This window comes from Palaemon carinicauda, chromosome 44 (genome assembly GCF_036898095.1).
Source record: "Palaemon carinicauda isolate YSFRI2023 chromosome 44, ASM3689809v2, whole genome shotgun sequence".
Lineage (NCBI taxonomy): Eukaryota > Metazoa > Arthropoda > Malacostraca > Decapoda > Palaemonidae > Palaemon > Palaemon carinicauda.
The window spans coordinates 53004502-53022254 of record NC_090768.1 but is presented as its reverse complement, the minus strand read 5'-3'; the positions used below and the strand labels follow the sequence as shown (position 1 = coordinate 53022254).

The 17753-nt window shown below is 42.8% G+C and overlaps 1 protein-coding gene across 1 annotated transcript in view; it reads right to left on the bottom strand.

The window, feature by feature from the left end:
• LOC137634429 (spatacsin) overlaps window positions 1-16775 on the bottom strand; it is a 73056-nt gene extending 56281 nt beyond the window's left edge. Inside the window, exons 1-3 of the mRNA XM_068366823.1 lie at window positions 16511-16775; window positions 14781-14935; window positions 14076-14282 (exon numbers count right to left, since the gene is read on the bottom strand). Of these exons, the coding sequence (XP_068222924.1) occupies window positions 14076-14282; window positions 14781-14935; window positions 16511-16710 (562 nt within the window). The 5' untranslated portion in view covers window positions 16711-16775. The remainder of the gene's footprint in view (window positions 1-14075; window positions 14283-14780; window positions 14936-16510) is intronic.
• Window positions 16776-17753: the final 978 nt, after the last annotated feature.

Here is a 17753-nt window from a genome sequence, read left to right as displayed (position 1 = left end):
ATTAGGGAATTGTAGTGGTTGAGCCCTCACCCACTACTGCACTCGCTGCTACGAATGGTCCCAGTGTGTAGCAGTCCTCGTAAAGAGACTGGACATCCTTTAGATAAAAAGACGCAATCACTGACTTGCTTCTCCAATAGGTTGCGTTCATTATACTTTGCAGAGATATATTTTGCTTAAAGGCCACGGAAGTTGTTACAGCTCTAACTTCGTGCGTCTTCACCTTAAGCAAAGTTCGGTCTTCCTCACTCAGATGTGAATGAGCTTCTCGTATTAACAATCTGATAAAGTCTGACCAAGCATTCTTTGACATAGGCAAGGATGGTTTCTTAACTGAACACCATAAAGCTTCAGATTGGCCTTGTAAAGGTTTAGTACGCTTTAAATAGAACTTAAGAGCTCTAACAGGGCATAAGACTCTTTCTAGTTCATTGCCTACGATCTCCGATAAGCTGGGGATATCGAAAGATTTAGGCCAAGGCCGAGAAGGCAGCTCATTTTTGGCTAGAAAACCAAGTTGTAGCGAACAAGTGGCTTTTTCTGACGAAAATCCGATGTTCTTGCTGAAGGCATGAATCTCACTGACTCTTTTAACCGAGGCTAAGCATACCAGGAAAAGAGTCTTAAGAGTGAGATCTTTCAGGGAGGCTGATTGTAACGGCTCCAACCTGTCTGACATGAAGAATCTTAGTACCACGTCTAAATTCCATCCAGGGGTAGCCAAACGACGCTCCTTGGTGGTCTCAAAAGACTTAAGGAGGTCTTGCAGATCTTTATGTTTGGAAAGATCTAAGCCTCTATGCCGGAAGACCGATGCCAACATGCTTCTGTAGCCCTTGATAGTGGGAGCTGAAAGGGATCGTCCTTTTCTCAGGTATAAGAGAAAAACAGCTATTTGAGCTACAGAGGTACTGGTCGAGGATACAGAAACTGACTTGCACCAGTCTCGGAAGACTTCCCACTTCGATTGGTAGACTCTAATGGAAGACGCTCTCCTTGCTCTAGCAATCGCACTGGCTGCTTCCTTCGAAAAGCCTCTAGCTCTCGAGAGTCTTTCGATAGTCTGAAGGCAGTCAGACGAAGAGCGTGGAGGCTTTGGAGTACCTTCTTTACGTGTGGCTGACGTAGGTCTACCTTTAGAGGAAGACTACTGGGAACGTCTACTAACCATCGAAGTATCTCGGTGAACCATTCTCTCGCGGGCCAGAGGGAAGCAACTAACGTCAACCTTGTCCCTTCGTGAGAGGCGAACTTCTGCAGTACCTTGTTGACAATCTTGAACGGTGGGAATGCGTAGAGATCCAGATGTGACCAATCTAGGAGGAAAGCATCTATATGTATTGCTGCTGGGTCCGGGACTGGAGAGCAATAGATTGGAAGCCTCTTGGTCAGCGAGGCTGCAAAGAGATCTATGGATGGTTTTACCCCAAGTGGCCCAAAGTCTCTTGCACACATCCTTGTGGAGGGTCCATTCGGTTGGAATTACTTGCCCTTTCCGACTGAGACAATCTGCTATGACGTTCAAGTCGCCTTGGATGAACCTCGTTACTGGGGAGATGTCTTGACCTTATGACCAGATGAGCAGGTCCCTTGCGATCTCGTACAACGTCAGTGAGCGGGTACCTCCTTGTTTGGAGATGTACGCCAAGGCCGTGGTGATGTCCGAGTTAACTTCCACCACTTTGCCTCGAAGGAGAGACTTGAAGCTTTTCAAGGCCAGATGTACTGCCAACAGCTCCTTGCAGTTGATATGCATGCTCCTCTGACTCGAGTTCCACAGTCCTGAGCATTCCCGACCGTCTAGTGTTGCGCCCCAGCCCACGTCCGATGTGTCCGAGAAGAGAACGTGGTTGGGAGTCTGAACAGCCAGGGGAAGACCCTCTCTTAGGTTGATATTGTCCTTCCACCAAGTCAGACAAGACTTTATCTTTTCGGAAACCGGGATCAAGACCGCTTCTAGCGTCTTGTCCTTTTTCCAGTGAAAAGCTAGATGGTATTGAAGAGGACGGAGGTGTAGTCTTCCTAGAGACACAAATTGTTCCACGGATGACAGCGTCCCTACCAGACTCATCCACAGCCTGACGGAGCAGCGTTCCTTCTTCAGCATCTTCTGGATGGATAGCAGGGCTTGATCTATTCTGGGGGCTGATCGTCTTGTTGTTCAGCAACGTCCTCATCAGAGGGTTCCTCATCCGAAAACTGATGAGGAAACGGCAACGGAGTGGGCAACGTCTAGCTTGCTGAGTCCGGTCGCACTGGTGCATGCGTGACGGAGCCGGATGCAACATCATGGAACTGCTGCACATTCTGTGAACTGTCAACAACCATGGGTGCGCGAGGAAGCACAGCGTCTACCCGAGACTGTCTAGACCGTCGGGGTTGTGCAGTCAACACCCTACCGGGTTGCTGAGGTTGACGCACTGCGTCAAAACAAGTCACCTCTGCTGGTTGTTGAACGTCCTGAACGTCAACAACCACCTCCGAGCGTCGCTTAACGTCAACGTGCGGCTGGCAACCCACACTGGGTCGCATCGGTGGAGGAACCACCTCAACTGGCAGACGCGAGTAGGTTACCTCAGCGTCAACAGGGCGCACAACCGACCGGTTGGAAGGTTGTTGGCCAGAAGGTTCGGTAGCAACCTTCTCCGCATTAAAGTCCTCTATCAAGGACGCAAGCTTGGACTGCATGTCTTGCAGCAAAGCCCATTTAGGGTCTACGGGAGCAGGTGCGGCAACAGACAGGGTTAGCGACTGAGGCGGTACCGCTTACCATCCCTGAAAGCCTTGTTATACATGACATAATTGTACAGCAAAACTTCAAAGGCTCGAAAACAGCTGTGAAGTTGACCTGTAAAAAACTTGGAGCGTCTCCTGGCCAGGCGCCAGGGAGAGTCTACGAGAATTGAGAAGTCTATCTGGGCAGAGGCATGAACTCCCAAGCCGAGAACTTCTCTCGTGTCATATCAGACTCTCGCTCTATAAACCAGTTTAAAAGAAGGGAAAGCAAAGGCTGAATCCCCCAAACTCCTCCTGGTGAAAAACCAGTCGCCTAGCCAACGTAAAGCTCTCTAGGAGAGCGAGAGAGCACTAGCTTAAAAACAACGGCTTCGAAGTAGCTAGGCCTAGTGTAAGCTCTGACGTTTAGGCGAACGAGGAGCAGCAGTTACAAAAAGATCAGGACAAAGATCCTTTAAAAAAAAAAAATCATCATGATTTAATTAAAGTCCATAGGGGGCTAAGCAGCTTTAGGCTCCTCTCCATCTGACAGAGTCCTCAAGGGAATATCAGTAGGAGGGGGAACAGCAACTTCCTCATCTACAGGATAAAAGCTGAGTCTCAAGCAAGGGAGAGACCTACCGTGGTGGCAATGCTTTACAAGCAGAGTCCACACTCACTGGTGCATTAGTAGCGGATCAGAACGCAACGTCATGTAACTGCTTGACAGTCTGTGAACTGTCAACAACTGAACTGTCAACCACAACAGGTGCGTGAGGACGCACAGCGTCCACTCGAGACTGCTTTGACTGCCTAGACTGAGCAGTCAAAACAACTCTAGAATGCGGAGGTTGACGCACAGCGTCAAAACAAGTCAACTCCGATTGTTAGTGAACGTCTTGAACGTCAACAGGAGCATCAGCAAGTGGCCTAACGTCCAAATGCGGCTGAAAAACCACACGAGACCGTATCGAGTGTGGTTCTAAACAACCTGACTGACGTGACTAAGCTACGCCAACGTCAACAGTAAGCACAAAGGAACGTTAGGTTGGCTGAAAGCCAGGATATCGATGAGATAAACGGCTAGACTCAACGGACTAATCGGCAGAATAGTCTTCCATAAGGGAGGCAAGCATATACTGCATGTCTTGCCATACAACCCATTAAGGATCAAGGGAAATGGTTGTGGTAAGAGACGAGGGAAACGTCTGTGACCGCAACACTTTGCCAACAAAAAAAAGACTCTCGGAGTCTGTGTTACGCTTTTGTTAGGCGGCGAGCAGTTATCCGATGACTGCATAGGGTCAGAGCTGTCCTAATGGTTGTAACCAGGACGCTGGACCTGTCCTGAAAGGACTGACTTTCGCTTAAGGGCTTCGAAACCTTGTGACAGGTTTCTTATGCGAAAAGCCTTCGGATGACGAGGAGAAACAACGTCTCTCTCGTCTTATGGTAGGGGAGATCTTGGTAAGATACACCCGATACCATAGAGGGAAAACGTCTGTTCGTTGATCAAGGCCTCTCGAACCCATAAGTCGTTTGACATTACTTCTCCCCTGGGCTTGGGAGCATGCAAGAGGTCCCGGACTAGGTGAACGACAGGCACGAACAGACGAACCCTCAGACGCAACACTGTAACACTTTGCGCATATCACTTTATCACTTCGATTTTCTGTTTTGCACTTATTTCACTGAAATCGAAACTTTTACTGATTTCTACCTGAAACACGCAATTCTACCCTTCATTAAACGGTAGTAATTGCGAAATCAGTCGTATAATGCAAGAGGTTGACGCACTGCGTCAACTCATTAATACCAGCCAAAAAAAAAAAAAACAGAAAACATATTTTAAGATAAAATCAGTGGCTGGGAAAGAGACTAAACACTAGTTCATATAAACTACGTTTACAATCTCTCACCGCACATAGCCTGGGGACGAGAATAAAAAACTAAAAACGTTTTATCCTTCCTCCCCGTACAGAGACTAGGGACGAGAGTAACTCGAGAACAACGTTACCCGCTTGAACGGAACGTTTTCTCTCCTCTCTCTCCCTCCGTCTCTATCTCTCTCTCTCTTTCTCATTGATTTCGCACCTAAGAGAAGAGCCCAATTATATTTTGTCAAAAAAACATTTTATTTGACTAAAGGAAAAAACTGAAAGGTTTTTCAAATAAAAAGTTCCTTAAAAATAGAATTTAAAACATTTAAGCTAAGAAAGAATGAACAAAACGTCAGAATCGATTTACTCTTACTGCAAAGTGAAACCGTGATACACTCTCTCTCTATCGTAACAATAGAGCGCATGTTGAACGTCCTGAACGTCAACAACTGCGTAGCATAAAAAAACTAAACGTTAGTTCATCTTTGAAAACAGTACGAAGACTATCAAAGAAATTCTTTCATACAATATTACATTTAAAAAGTTTTAAATCCTTAGCTCTTTAAAAGCTAATTACGATATAAAGGGTTCAACATTGATTAACTTCGGTTTCCAAGTTAGGACCGACTACTCTCAGGAAAGGTCACATATAAACAAAACATTAAAATTTATTTTTATATGTTTATAATAAATGGAAAGTTAATCGAAGAGGCCTAATAAAGGCGGAGAGATATAAAATATATAGAGGAAAATCTATAAATAATTTATAACGTGATATTTACTAAAAGCCTAAACACACTTCCGTCTAAGGGAAGGGTCGGCCATTTAAAAGTGAAAGAAAGTCCATACTCTCTTTGTCACCATAATTAAATCTATCCAAAACAAGTTCAAGATTTAAGATGAAGATAAAACACCTGCATAGCGAAAGCTCAAAACTAGAAAATAGTACTTCACCAAATAGATGTGAAAAACTCCAGTTTAGCAACAGCGAGTAAAGTACGTCTTGTCGACACCTCAACAGAGAAAATTGTGTCTCTGTTTACATTGAGAGCTGGGTATCTGGGCGACAGATGGCGCTGTTGGGCACACCCGCAACCTGTGTAGCGATCGCTGGCGAGTTTTTACCGTAGAGTTGTCTGTCGAGCAACAGAGTTGCAGCTATATAATCACCGGCTAAGTTAAATATTGAAAAATGTTATTTTCATTAGTAAAATAAATTTTTGAATATACTTACCCGATAATCATGTAGCTGTCAACTCCGTTGCCCGACAGAATTCTACGGGAGGGATACGCCAGCTATCACTATACTAGAAGGGGGTGTACTCACAAGCGCCACCTGTGGCCAGGTACTACAGTACTTGTTGTTGACGCCACCTCACTTTTTCCTCGGTCCACTGGTTCTCTATGGGGAGGAAGGGTGGGTCAATTAAATCATGATTATCGGGTAAGTATATTCAAAAATTTATTTTACTAATGAAAATAACATTTTTCAATATTAAACTTACCCGATAATCATGTAGCTGATTCACACCCAGGGGGGTGGGTGAAAAACCAGTGTACAAGACTAAAGGATAGCTAAGTATCCCGTATTTCATATAATCAGTTATCCACAATAACAATGAAATAATAAGTACCTGGTAAGGAAGTCGACTTGAACCGTTACTCTGCCTTTAATAAGATCGTCTTCCTTACTGAGCGCAGCGTTCCTCTTGGAAGGCTGAATCAACTCAAAGGTGCTAAAGTATACAGGGCTGCAACCCATACTAAAGGACCTCATCACAACCTTTAACCTCGGCGCTTCTCAAGAAAGAATTGACCACCCGCCAAATCAACAAGGATGTGGAAGGCTTCTTAGCCGACCGTACAACCCATAAAAAGTATTCAAGAGAAAGGTTAAAAGGTTATGGGATCATGGGAATGTAGTGGCTGAGCCCTCGCCTACTACTGCATTCGTTGCTACGAATGGTCCCAGGGTGTAGCAGTACTCGTAAAGAGACTGGACATCTTTGAGATAGAATGATGCGAACACTGACTTGCTTCTCCAATAGGTTGCATCCATAACACTCTGCAGAGAATGGCTCTGTTTGAAGGCCACTGAAGTAGCCACAGCTCCCACTTCATGTGTCCTTACCTTCAGCAAAGCAAGGTCTTCTTCCTTCAGATGAGAATGTGTTTCTCTAATCAGAAGCCTGAATAGTAAGAAACTGAGTTCTTAGAACTTGGAAAAGAAGGTTTCTTGATAGCACACTATAAGGCTTCTGATTGTCCTTGTAAAGGTTAAGACCTTTTTAGATAGTACCTAAGAGCTCTAACTGGGCAAAGTACTCTCTTCAGTTCATTCCCCACCAAGTTGGACAGGCTTGGGATCTCGAACGACTTAGGCCAAGGACGTGAAGGAAGCTCGTTTAGCAAAAACCGAGCTGCAAGGAACATGTAGCCGTTTCAGATGTGAAAACAATGATCCTGCTGAAGGCGTGGATCTCACTTACTCTTTTAGCTGTTGTCAAGCACACGAGGAAAAGAGTTTTTAATGTGAGGTCCTAAAAAGAGGCTGATTGGAGAGGTTCAAATCTTGATGACATAAGGAACCTTAGGACCACGTCTAGATTCCAGCCTGGAGTGGACAACCGACGTTCCTTTGAGGTCTCAAAAGACCTAGGGAGGTCCTGTAGATCTTTGTTGGTGGAAAGATCCAAGCCTCTGTGGCGGAAAACCGCTGCCAACATACTTCTGTAACCCTTGATCGTAGGAGCTGAAAGGGATCTTACTTTCCTTAGATATAACAGGAAGTCAGCAATCTGGGTTACAGTGGTACTGGTTGAGGAAACTGCATTGGTCTTGTACCAGTTACGGAAGACTTCCCCTTGAGACTGATAGATTCTGAGAGTGGATGTTCTCCTTGCTTTGGCAATCGCTCTGGCTGCCTCCTTCGAAAAGCCCCTAGCTCTTGAGAGTCTTTCGAAAGTCTGAAGGCAGTCAGACGAAGAGCGTGGAGGATAGGGTGTACCTTCTTTACGTGAGGTAGACTTAGAAGGTTCACTCCTAGAGGAAGAGTCCTGGGAATGTCGACCAGCCATTGCAGTACCTCTAAGAACCATTCTCTCGCGGGCCAGAGCGGAGCCAACCAACGTCAGCCGTGTCCCTTTGTGAGAGGAGAACTTCTGAAGTACCCTGTTGACAATCTTGAACGGCGGGAATGCATACAGGTCGAGATGGAACCAATCCAGCAGAAAAGCATCCACGTGAACTGCTGCTGGGTCTGGAATCGGAGAACAATACAACAGGAGTCTCTAGGTTATCGAGGTAGCGAACAGATCTATGGTTGGCTGACCCCACAGGGCCCAAAGTCTGCTGCAAACATTCTTGAGAAGGGTCCACTCTGTGGGGATGACCTGACCCTTCCGGCTGAGGTGATCTGCCATGACATTCATACCGCCCTGAATGAACCTCGTTACCAGTTAGCTTTCGATCTTTAGACCAGATGAGTAGGTCCCTTGCGATCTAGAACAACTTCCACGAAAGAGTCCCTCCCTGCTTGAAGATGTAAGCCAGGGCTGTGGTGTTGTCAGAGTCCACCTCCACCACTTTGTTAAGCTGGAGGGACTTGAAGTTTATCAAGGCCAGAATAACCGCCAACAACTCCTTGCAATTGATGTGAAGTGTCCTTTGCTCCTGATTCCATGTTCCCGAGCATTCTTGTCCGTCCAAAGTCGCACCCCAGCCCGTGTCTGATGCATCCGAGAGGAGACGGCGGTCGTGTTACTGAACAGCCAAAGGTAGACTTCCTTGAGAAGAAAGCTGTTCTTACACCACGCGAGAGAAGACCTCCTCTCTTCGGAAACAGGAACTGAGACCGTCTCTAGCGTCATGTCCTTTATCCAGTGAGCAGCTAGATGATACTGAAGGGGGGGGAGGTGGAGTCTCCCTAACACGATGAACAGGGCCAGCGATGAAAGTGTCCCTGTTAGACTCATCCACTACCTGACTGAGCATCGGTTCCTTCTCAGCATGCTCTGGATGCATTCTAGGGCTTGGAAGATCCTTGGGGCCGACGGAGAAGCCCGAAAAGCTCGACTCTGAAGATCCATACCCAAGGAGACAATGGTCTGGGATGGGACGAGCTGAGACTCCTCAAAATTGACCAGGAGGCCCAGTTCCTTGGTCAGATCCATAGTCCATTTGAAAATCTCCAGACAGCGACGACTTGTGGGAGCTCTTAAAAGCCAGTCGTCTGACGGAGCCGGACACAAGATCATGGTACTGCTGCACAGTCTGTGAACTGTCAACCATGGGCAAGCGAGGAAGTACAGTGACAACCCGAATCTGTCTAGACTGTCTGGGTCGTACAGACAACTCCTTATCGGGTTGCTGAGGTTGCCGCACTGCGTCACAACAAGTCACTTCTGCTGGTTGTTGAACGTCTTCCCCGTGACACATTGACTCCGTAAACAAAAAAAAATCCTCTAACAAGGACTAAGCTTGGACTGCATGTCTTGCAACACAGCTCAAGGTCTATGGGAGCAGGTGTGGTAACAGACGGGATTAGCGACTGAAGTGGAACCATTACCTTCCCTGGAAGCATGTTATGCTTAAATAAAAGTCCATAGGAGGCTACGCAGCTAAAGGCTCCCTCCAAATGACAGAGTCCTCAAGGGAATATCAGAAGGAGGGAGAAAAGAACTTTCTCATCTACAGGGACCATATCCTAGAAAAGCTAAGTTCTCTCAGTGAGGGTTTCACTGGTGCAAAAGCAGCAGACTAGAAGGCAACGTTATGAAACTGCTTGACAGTCTAGTGAGTTGGCAACAACCAAAGATGTGTGACTGAGAAGCATGCGGTAAGGTATGCAGAGCATGTTGTATGCAGAGCATGCTGTATGTAGAGCATGCTGAATGCAGAGCATGCTGTATGCAGAGCATGCTGTATGCAGAGCATGCTGAATGCAGAGCATGCTGTATGCAGAGCATGTTGTATGCAGAGCATGCTGAAAGCAGAGCATGCTGTATGCAGAGCATGTTGTAAGCAGAGCATGCTGTATGCAGAGCATGCTGTATGAAGAGCATGTTGTATGCAGAGCATGCTGAATGCAGAGCATGCTGTATGCAGAGCATGTTGTATGCAGAGCATGCTGTAAGCAGAGCATGCTGTATGTAGAGCATGCTGTAAGGTAAGCAGAGCGTGTGCATGGCGTTTAACATTTCTCAGAAATTCCATGACCAGTGCTAGAGTGCTTTATGCATGCTTGCATGGGGTTTTAATATCAACATAATATTTACCTTACATTCATAACTCATGATTCATATTTTTGCCATATTTTGCGATATTGTTAAAAATATATTGCAAGGAATACAAATATATTTTTATAAGTAATACAAATAACCTCCATTATCATAATGTTTGAAAATGGAGGTAAGGTATGCTGAACAGCAGAGTCAGAACGAGCTGGAACAACAATAGTTGTGGTTTCCTCTTCAAGACTCTGTTGAGGGAACACCTGAGGCTCAGTCTGCAAAGGCTGATCAAAAGAAGTAGCAGAAGGTAGGCGCATGGGTGGAGGAGGCTGACTCCTGGCATGAGTGGCTGAACTCAAGGGTTGCGCTTGCTGAGTGGTTGGCGGATGCGCAGTAGCAAGTCCCTGAGGAACGAGTTGAGGTTCCTGCGGTGTGAGCTGAGAGCGAAAAGGTAGTGGCTGCGCAGAACGCAGTAAAAGTCTCGCAAGTTGAGGCTCCTGAGGCGCAAGGCTAAGGTGTTGAGGTGCTTGCCTTGAGGAGGGTTGAGCTCGCTGCAGCGAGAGCTGAGGAGACTGACTCATGGATGGGAGAGGTTGTTGTACCTCAAGCGAGTGTTGCCTCACTGGTGGAACAGCAAGTGGAAGCGGAGGAAGAGAGGTATAAGCCTCCTGTTCCCATTGCTGAGGTTGCCTTAAGGAAGGCGGAGGGAGCTGCACACCACTGGGATCAGTAAACTCATAACGTGGCTCAACATCGTACGCCTGGCAGGCGGTACTGCGGTCAGGCGGAGCGAGCGCAGGCAGAGCGAGCGCAGGCGGAGGGAGCGCAGGCGGAGCGAGCGCAGGCGGAGCGAGCGCAGGCGGAGCGAGCGCAGGCGGAGGCGCAACCTTCTCAGCCCGACACTCACGCATCAAGACCGAAAGTTATGACTGCATGGACTGCAGTAGAGTCAACTTGGGGTCGGCAGACACTAAGGTCTGCTGAGGTAAAGCCTTAACAGCAGAGATCTGTTGCGGCAGAACCTTACTCCTCTTAGGCGGAGTGCAATCAACTGATGACTGCGGCGAGTCAGAGCTAACCCAATGACTGCATCCGGGTTGTTGAACTCTAACTTCGTACGTCTGGCATAGGTCTGGACTTTACGTTTAAGAGGTCTTGAGACCTGAGACCAGCGTTTCTCCCCTAAATTTCTTCTGCAGACGAGCAAAATAAGGGCTCAATCGTCTGCGGGTGGGAGTGACGGTCTCGGTAAGACACGCCCACAACCACCGAGGATGCTGAACCCTTTTGCCCTTCGACATTGCTTCTCCCCTGGGCTTGGGAGCTTGCAAGAGGTCCCGGACTGGGAGGACGACTGGCACGCACAGAAGTACCCTCACGCACAACACTGACACACTTTGCGCTAATCACTTATCACTTTGATTTTCTGTTTGCACTTATTTCACTGAACTCGAAACTTTAAGTGGTTTGTACCTGAAACACGCAATTCTATCCTTTCTCAAAAGTTAGTAATTGCGAAAACAGAATTACAATGTAACAGAAAAATCTAATGAAAGATAAATAATTCAGTGGCTGGAAAGAGACTAAACACTAGATCACTCTAGAAACGTTTACCTTCTTCCCCTAAAGAGACTAGGGAGAAGAGCAAAAACGATAACAACGTTACTCGCTTGAATGAAACGTTTATCCTCCTCTTTCTCCCTCCGTCTCTATCTCTCTCTCTCTCTCTCTCTCTCTCTCTCTCTTGACTTAGAACCTGAGAGAAGAGCCCAATCATATATATCGTTAAAACATATTATTGTTAAAGGAAAAAACTGAAATATTTCCCAAAATGAAAAGTTCCTTTATTAGGATTAAAACCATTAAGCTAAGAAAGAATGAACAAAACGCTAGACACGGTTACTCTTACTGCAACGTGAAACCGTGAAAATTCTTTCTCTATCGTAACGATAGAGCGCAAGTTGAACGTTCTGAACGTCAACAACTGCAGAGACAAAACAAAACGTTAGTTCAACTTTGAAAACAGTACGAGACTATCAAAGAAATTCTTTCAAAGACATTAAAATAGCATAATATGTTAACAGGTAAAACCGAAATGACGGGCTCAAAGTTAATTAACTTCGGTACCAAGAAAAGACCGCCTACTATTAGGAAGGTCGAATATAAACAAATATAAAAATTAATTTTAATAAGTTTATAATAAAAGGAAGTTAATCGAAGAGGCCTATAAGAGGCGGAGAGATATAAAATAAATCTATAACTTTTGTTAAGCAAAATTAAGAAAGAGAGTCTATACTCTCTTAGACACCAACACTTCCGTCTAAGGGAAGGGTCGGCCATTAAAAGGTGAAAGAGAGTTCATACTCTCTTCGTCACCATAATTAATCAAATTAATTCCAAAAGCTAACTAAGCTAATATAGAAGTTTCCAGTATAGCGAATAGCTGCAAATTTTAGAGAAATACTTCACCAAACCGTGAACAATACTCCAAAATCATAAGCGTATCCAAGAACGTCTTGCCGGAAGCACGACAGAGGAAAAAGTGAGGTGGCGTCAACAACAGGTACTGTAGTACCTGGCCACAGGTGGCGCTTGTGAGTACACCCCCTTCTAGTATAGTGATAGCTGGCGTATCCCTCCCGTAGAATTCTGTCGGGCAACGGAGTTGACAGCTACATGATTATCGGGTAAGTTTAACATTGAAAATTCAGGCATTTTCCAAGAGAATGAGACCAACCTGACCTCTCTATGACAAAAATTAAGGATTTTAGAGCAATTTAAAAAAATATACTGCAAAATGTGCTGGGAAAAAAATAACCCCCTGGGGGTTAAGGGTTGGAAATTTCCAAATAGCCTGGGGGTAAAAGGGTTAATGATTCAATGGCTGTTTCAGTGTTACTAAAGACATATTCTTATTCTGAAGGAGGAAAGATTTGTATACCCATAGGAACAAATGGTCAATATAAGAGAACTTAAAATAAGATACTTTTGAATATGGTCCAATAAATGAAAAAAACTTGTCTAAAAAATACTGGTACATAAAAATAAAACCACATGACATACTGACCTAACTACGTCTTATCCTACAACTAAAATATAAAATTAAATTCATGGTACTGACTGGAAAATAAAAATTGTACTGCTTTATCTTGATCATCCTAATCAATGTAACCGTAATCCAAAGACTGATATACCTATATGATGACATGAAATTTGCTATCAAACTATCTCAACTGCTTTACAATGTTTAGCAAAGAGCTTTACTGACTTTACCAATCCAAAACTCATGCAATGCAATTACCAATTAGAAAACTGATATTAAAACTTTATGCAAGCAAAGCACGATACCTGTTCACCACACACCTGAGAAAAAGGTAGTTGTAATAGAGAAATTAAAATATAAGAACAAGCTATAATTAAACACACTGAAAATCATCCAGTGAACATCACCCAGAAATGTAACTGATTAATATAACCTTAACCCTTTTACCCCCAATGGACGTACTGATACGTTTCACAAAACTCATCCCTTTACCCCCATGGACGTACTGGTACGTCCTTGCAAAAAACTGCTATTCAAATTTTTTTGCATATTTTTGATAACTTTATCAGAAACTTCAGGCATTTTCCAAAAGAATGAGACCAACCTGACCTCTCAATGACAAAAATTAAGGCTGTTAGAGCAATTTAAAAAATATATATTACAAAATGTGCTTGAAAAAAAAATAACGCCTGGGGGTTAAGGGTTGGATAGTTCCAAATAGCTTGGGGGTAAATGGGTTAAATGTGATTTTGAGACATAAACCTGCACCCATAAATGGCTCTGACAGGCATGAGCATGGTTACATACCTAACAGAAATATTAAATACAATAAATAGAAAAAAAAAAAAAAAATTCAGTTCCTACTTAAACAACTCTTATTTTATCAAGGCAAATTAGGTTATGCTAGGTATTAAGCTATCAGATAACGACAGCTTTGTGATGGAAAAATAACAGAATCCATAATAGGCCAACAAGATAAAATGCTTCTTAATTTTCAAATATCACATAAAAATCTATGAAACCCATCTGCAAAATAAGAAATGAACCCATGAGGACACTCAACATACACCTAATGCCTAATAAGAGAATCATCATATTAAACCAGACTACCCTGTAACTAGTCCACAATGTACTGAACTCACATTACAAAACTGTGCATTACCAAAATACAGAGAATAAATCAAACAAACATAAGAAAAAGGATACAAATATCACTTCCAGTTATTGGTTGCACCAACACTCCTCCTTGACCCAGATGCGCAGCGCGTACTGGAGGGGTTCGTAAAACACCCACCATGGTGGGTCTCCCACCTCCATTTGTAGCGAGGAGGGCCAATCGGTCACTTTGAAGCTGCAGCAAAATGTGGTCTTCATTGTAACCTAGAGTTTTTGGGCTCCGTAAACTGCGTATACCTATAAAATACAGAAAGTAAAGAATCAATCAAGAATATATCCCTGCCAAATAGTAACTTAATAGTTAGTAACAATAAACAAACATTTGGAAATTTATAAATTTAACTAAAAACAATAAAGAAGTCTATAAATGGTAACTCAAAGCAGATGCGTTCTTCCTTACCTAAACGAATACAAAGATTTATGGTTTTATAGAGTAGAAAGCATGAGAGTTTGTGAAATATGGTACCTTGTTTGTAATACACTGCTATTCATCAAATATTAAAATAATATATTTCTAACATATACTACAGTATTTCTAAGCTTTCATAATTGTAGTTTTACAATCCATTCAAATTACATAAATCCAACTTGAGTAATAGTGTAATGTTATTGGTATGTTTCCACTATCCTAGTAATGATATTAGTTTACAATTGGGTTGCACGGTAAACTTTGTTCATTTACAATCTACCCAACATAAGATCAGTACAGTATCAAGAAGATCATATGAAACTTACTGGAGTCTTTTTCTCTGATCAATGAGAGAAGTGAAGGAGCAGACAGCTGCAATGAGCATGAGAGGCCTGTATCGAAATGCAACGAATACCGCAGCAGCATTCCATTGTGACAAATAATTATCACTTCACTCTCACCACCTCGTTGCCAAAAAGCACTGGAAATAAACAATATTCACTCCTTCAGGACATGCCAAAATTAAGGTAAGTTGTAATATCTAAAGACAATGTTCCCTTGTAACCAAAGCTAAGCTGCTGTATCCTTACTCATTAGGGTCTTTTCCTAGTCACACATACTGTACTACTTATCTAAACTGACTTAGGAAAGTTTTTATGGTTTTACTATGTAATAAAAAATTAGTTAGGGCATTGGAAGTGACATAATTGAATAGGTATCTCCGGCTCACTATTTTGAATCCCATAACCTATAGTCAACAGCAACTCACAGCCTCAATACCATACTAATTTTTGTTAAAAAATGCCCTTTATTCCTACCATTCTACATTTGACCATATTTTGTTTTGATCTGCCTCTCTTCCACAGGAACCTCCTGGGGACTGTTCATAAAATTCCCAACAGCTGGTGTTTCTTCTATTGCGACCTTAACATACATAGCACTGGTAGACATTTGCAGTCTCCGATCGATGTTGTCACCGACGCAAAACTTTTTCTTGTCCATTCTTCTACAGTACTTACATATCTACTAATGCTAGCTCTGCCTCTGTCTTATGGTATGCAAATGGCCATAGATATCTAGATACGACTCCTAGGGGTGTGTATGATAGCAGCCACCTGTATGTATAATGACGGCGGATCAAGAATACAGCAGTGTAAGGGGGGTCGCAGGGGGCGTTAGCAACCCCGTTAGGTAAGTAGGAAAGGACACGGCTTGTATGTTACGTGCGAGGAGAAGTTTAAGTTAGTTGGTGTCCATTTTTTATGCACGCGGATAAGGCTGTAAGTCCTAGGTTAGGTTAGGTGGGGGAACCTCAGGTAATTTTGTAACATTTTGTTTAATGTTCTTTCAACAATATGGCTTTTCAGTTGTAACTTCTGGAACCTTTGTATATCAGCAGCCAGTCCCTCACGTGTTCATTAAAAATGTCCATCAACTAACACAAACTTTCCCTCTAACCTAACCTACAAGCCTTGTACTTACCTAACGCCCCCCTACGACCCCCTTACACTGCCGCTATCATACATACACCCCTAACTTCTAGCATTTAATATCTACAGTTTGAAAAATATAGATTTCAACCAAAAATATTCATGAAAGCCATTCAAATTACATAAAAATACACAAGAAACAACTCTTAACTGCTTCATGAGGGCTATTTCACTACACTATAATTTTACCAGTGTTTTTACACAATACCTCAAAACAACTTTAAACAATGCATGAGAATTAGAGCAAAATTTAAATTACCTGCATTAGCTAGCACTGTCCTAAACAATACGAATATTTATAGTAAACAGTATTATGAAATTAATTTTTCATGCCATTCTTTTAGTGATTACAGTCGTTTAAGACAATGACCCTTTGTCTACCCAACATACAAATAGCCCAGCCCTATGTTTATTTGTCATCCTAAATTCGTGTTGATATTAGTTTCAATCTTGGTGGTAACAGTCCATACATAAAATAGCTTTCAAACATAAACATGTATGACTTAACATAAAGAAATTAGGCGAAGTAAAGTAAACAAAAAATTGACTTGCTCATGCTAACTTACTCCGAGACATCCTCCACAACCTTTGACGAGATTTTCTTGCTTAACCATGTCGTTAGGATTAATTTCCCATCAGTAAATAATGTAAGAACTCCTTTGTTATTAGATTCTACATCTGCTTTTAAAATTTCTTCAATGTGGCGTGGGAAATCGGAAAATTTCTTCAAAATCACCAACTTGTTTACATTCCGATGGGTGGACATGGTCTCGACGGAGTCGACAACCTGTTCGAATGCTTCACGAGTCTTTGAGACTTAAGTATTGGGCATTGTCATTTGCTTAAATAAATCACCAAAACATTAGATATATACTATATACTAATTTCTAATCAATATACATATCACTTCCATTTAAAATATCATCGGACAGAAATATGCTGTGTAAACACCACACTCTCTCGCAAACAATTGCGTTCGAAAGCAAACGAAGCACAGCCTCGAAGCTTTTGAGCTATCATATCAGAAAACATGTGATCAGCTGGGTGAGATGCCAGTTACTGTTTTTGTCATGACTTAATCTTAGTATCTGATATCTCCTTTGTTATTTGAACAGAATAGACCACGATTTCAGTGTCAACCGTATTGATAACAATTCCTGCTGCAAATATGAATATCTAGGTCAAAATAGCCTGGTAAAATTAGTTAATACAACAGTATTGGTGTATATATTTGAAAATAGAAATATAACACACATATATATATATATATATATATATATATATATAGAGAGAGAGAGAGAGAGAGAGAGAGAGAGAGAGAGAGAGAGAGAGAGAGAGAGAGAGAGAGAGAGAGAGAGAGAGAGAGAGAGAGACTAGCCCTTTATTCTACTCTGAGTTAGATAAACATTAATGCAACAATAAAGCTGTGTTTATGCTTTTACTGGTGAATCGTAAATGAAATAACCAGCGCTGAAAATTTTCACAATATTAGTCACTTCATCGATTTAATCAGAAGCATCGACATCAGGGTGGTAAAACTGCCTCAACATTCACTAAGCTATTTGCCTCTTTCTTGCAAGTTACTTGTACTTCCTGGACAGTACCATCCTGCAGTTAATTCTAATACTCATGTCTTCTCCATCATGAGGATCAATGCTACACAGTATTCTAGAAGTTTAATTCCAGCTGTGACCAAGTTGTGGATTGATCTTTCTAATCAGGTAGTTGAATCGGTAGTATTTCAAAGGTTCACAACAAAAACACCGTATTTTTTTTTAGTTTATATATGAAAGATCTGTTTTAATGTTG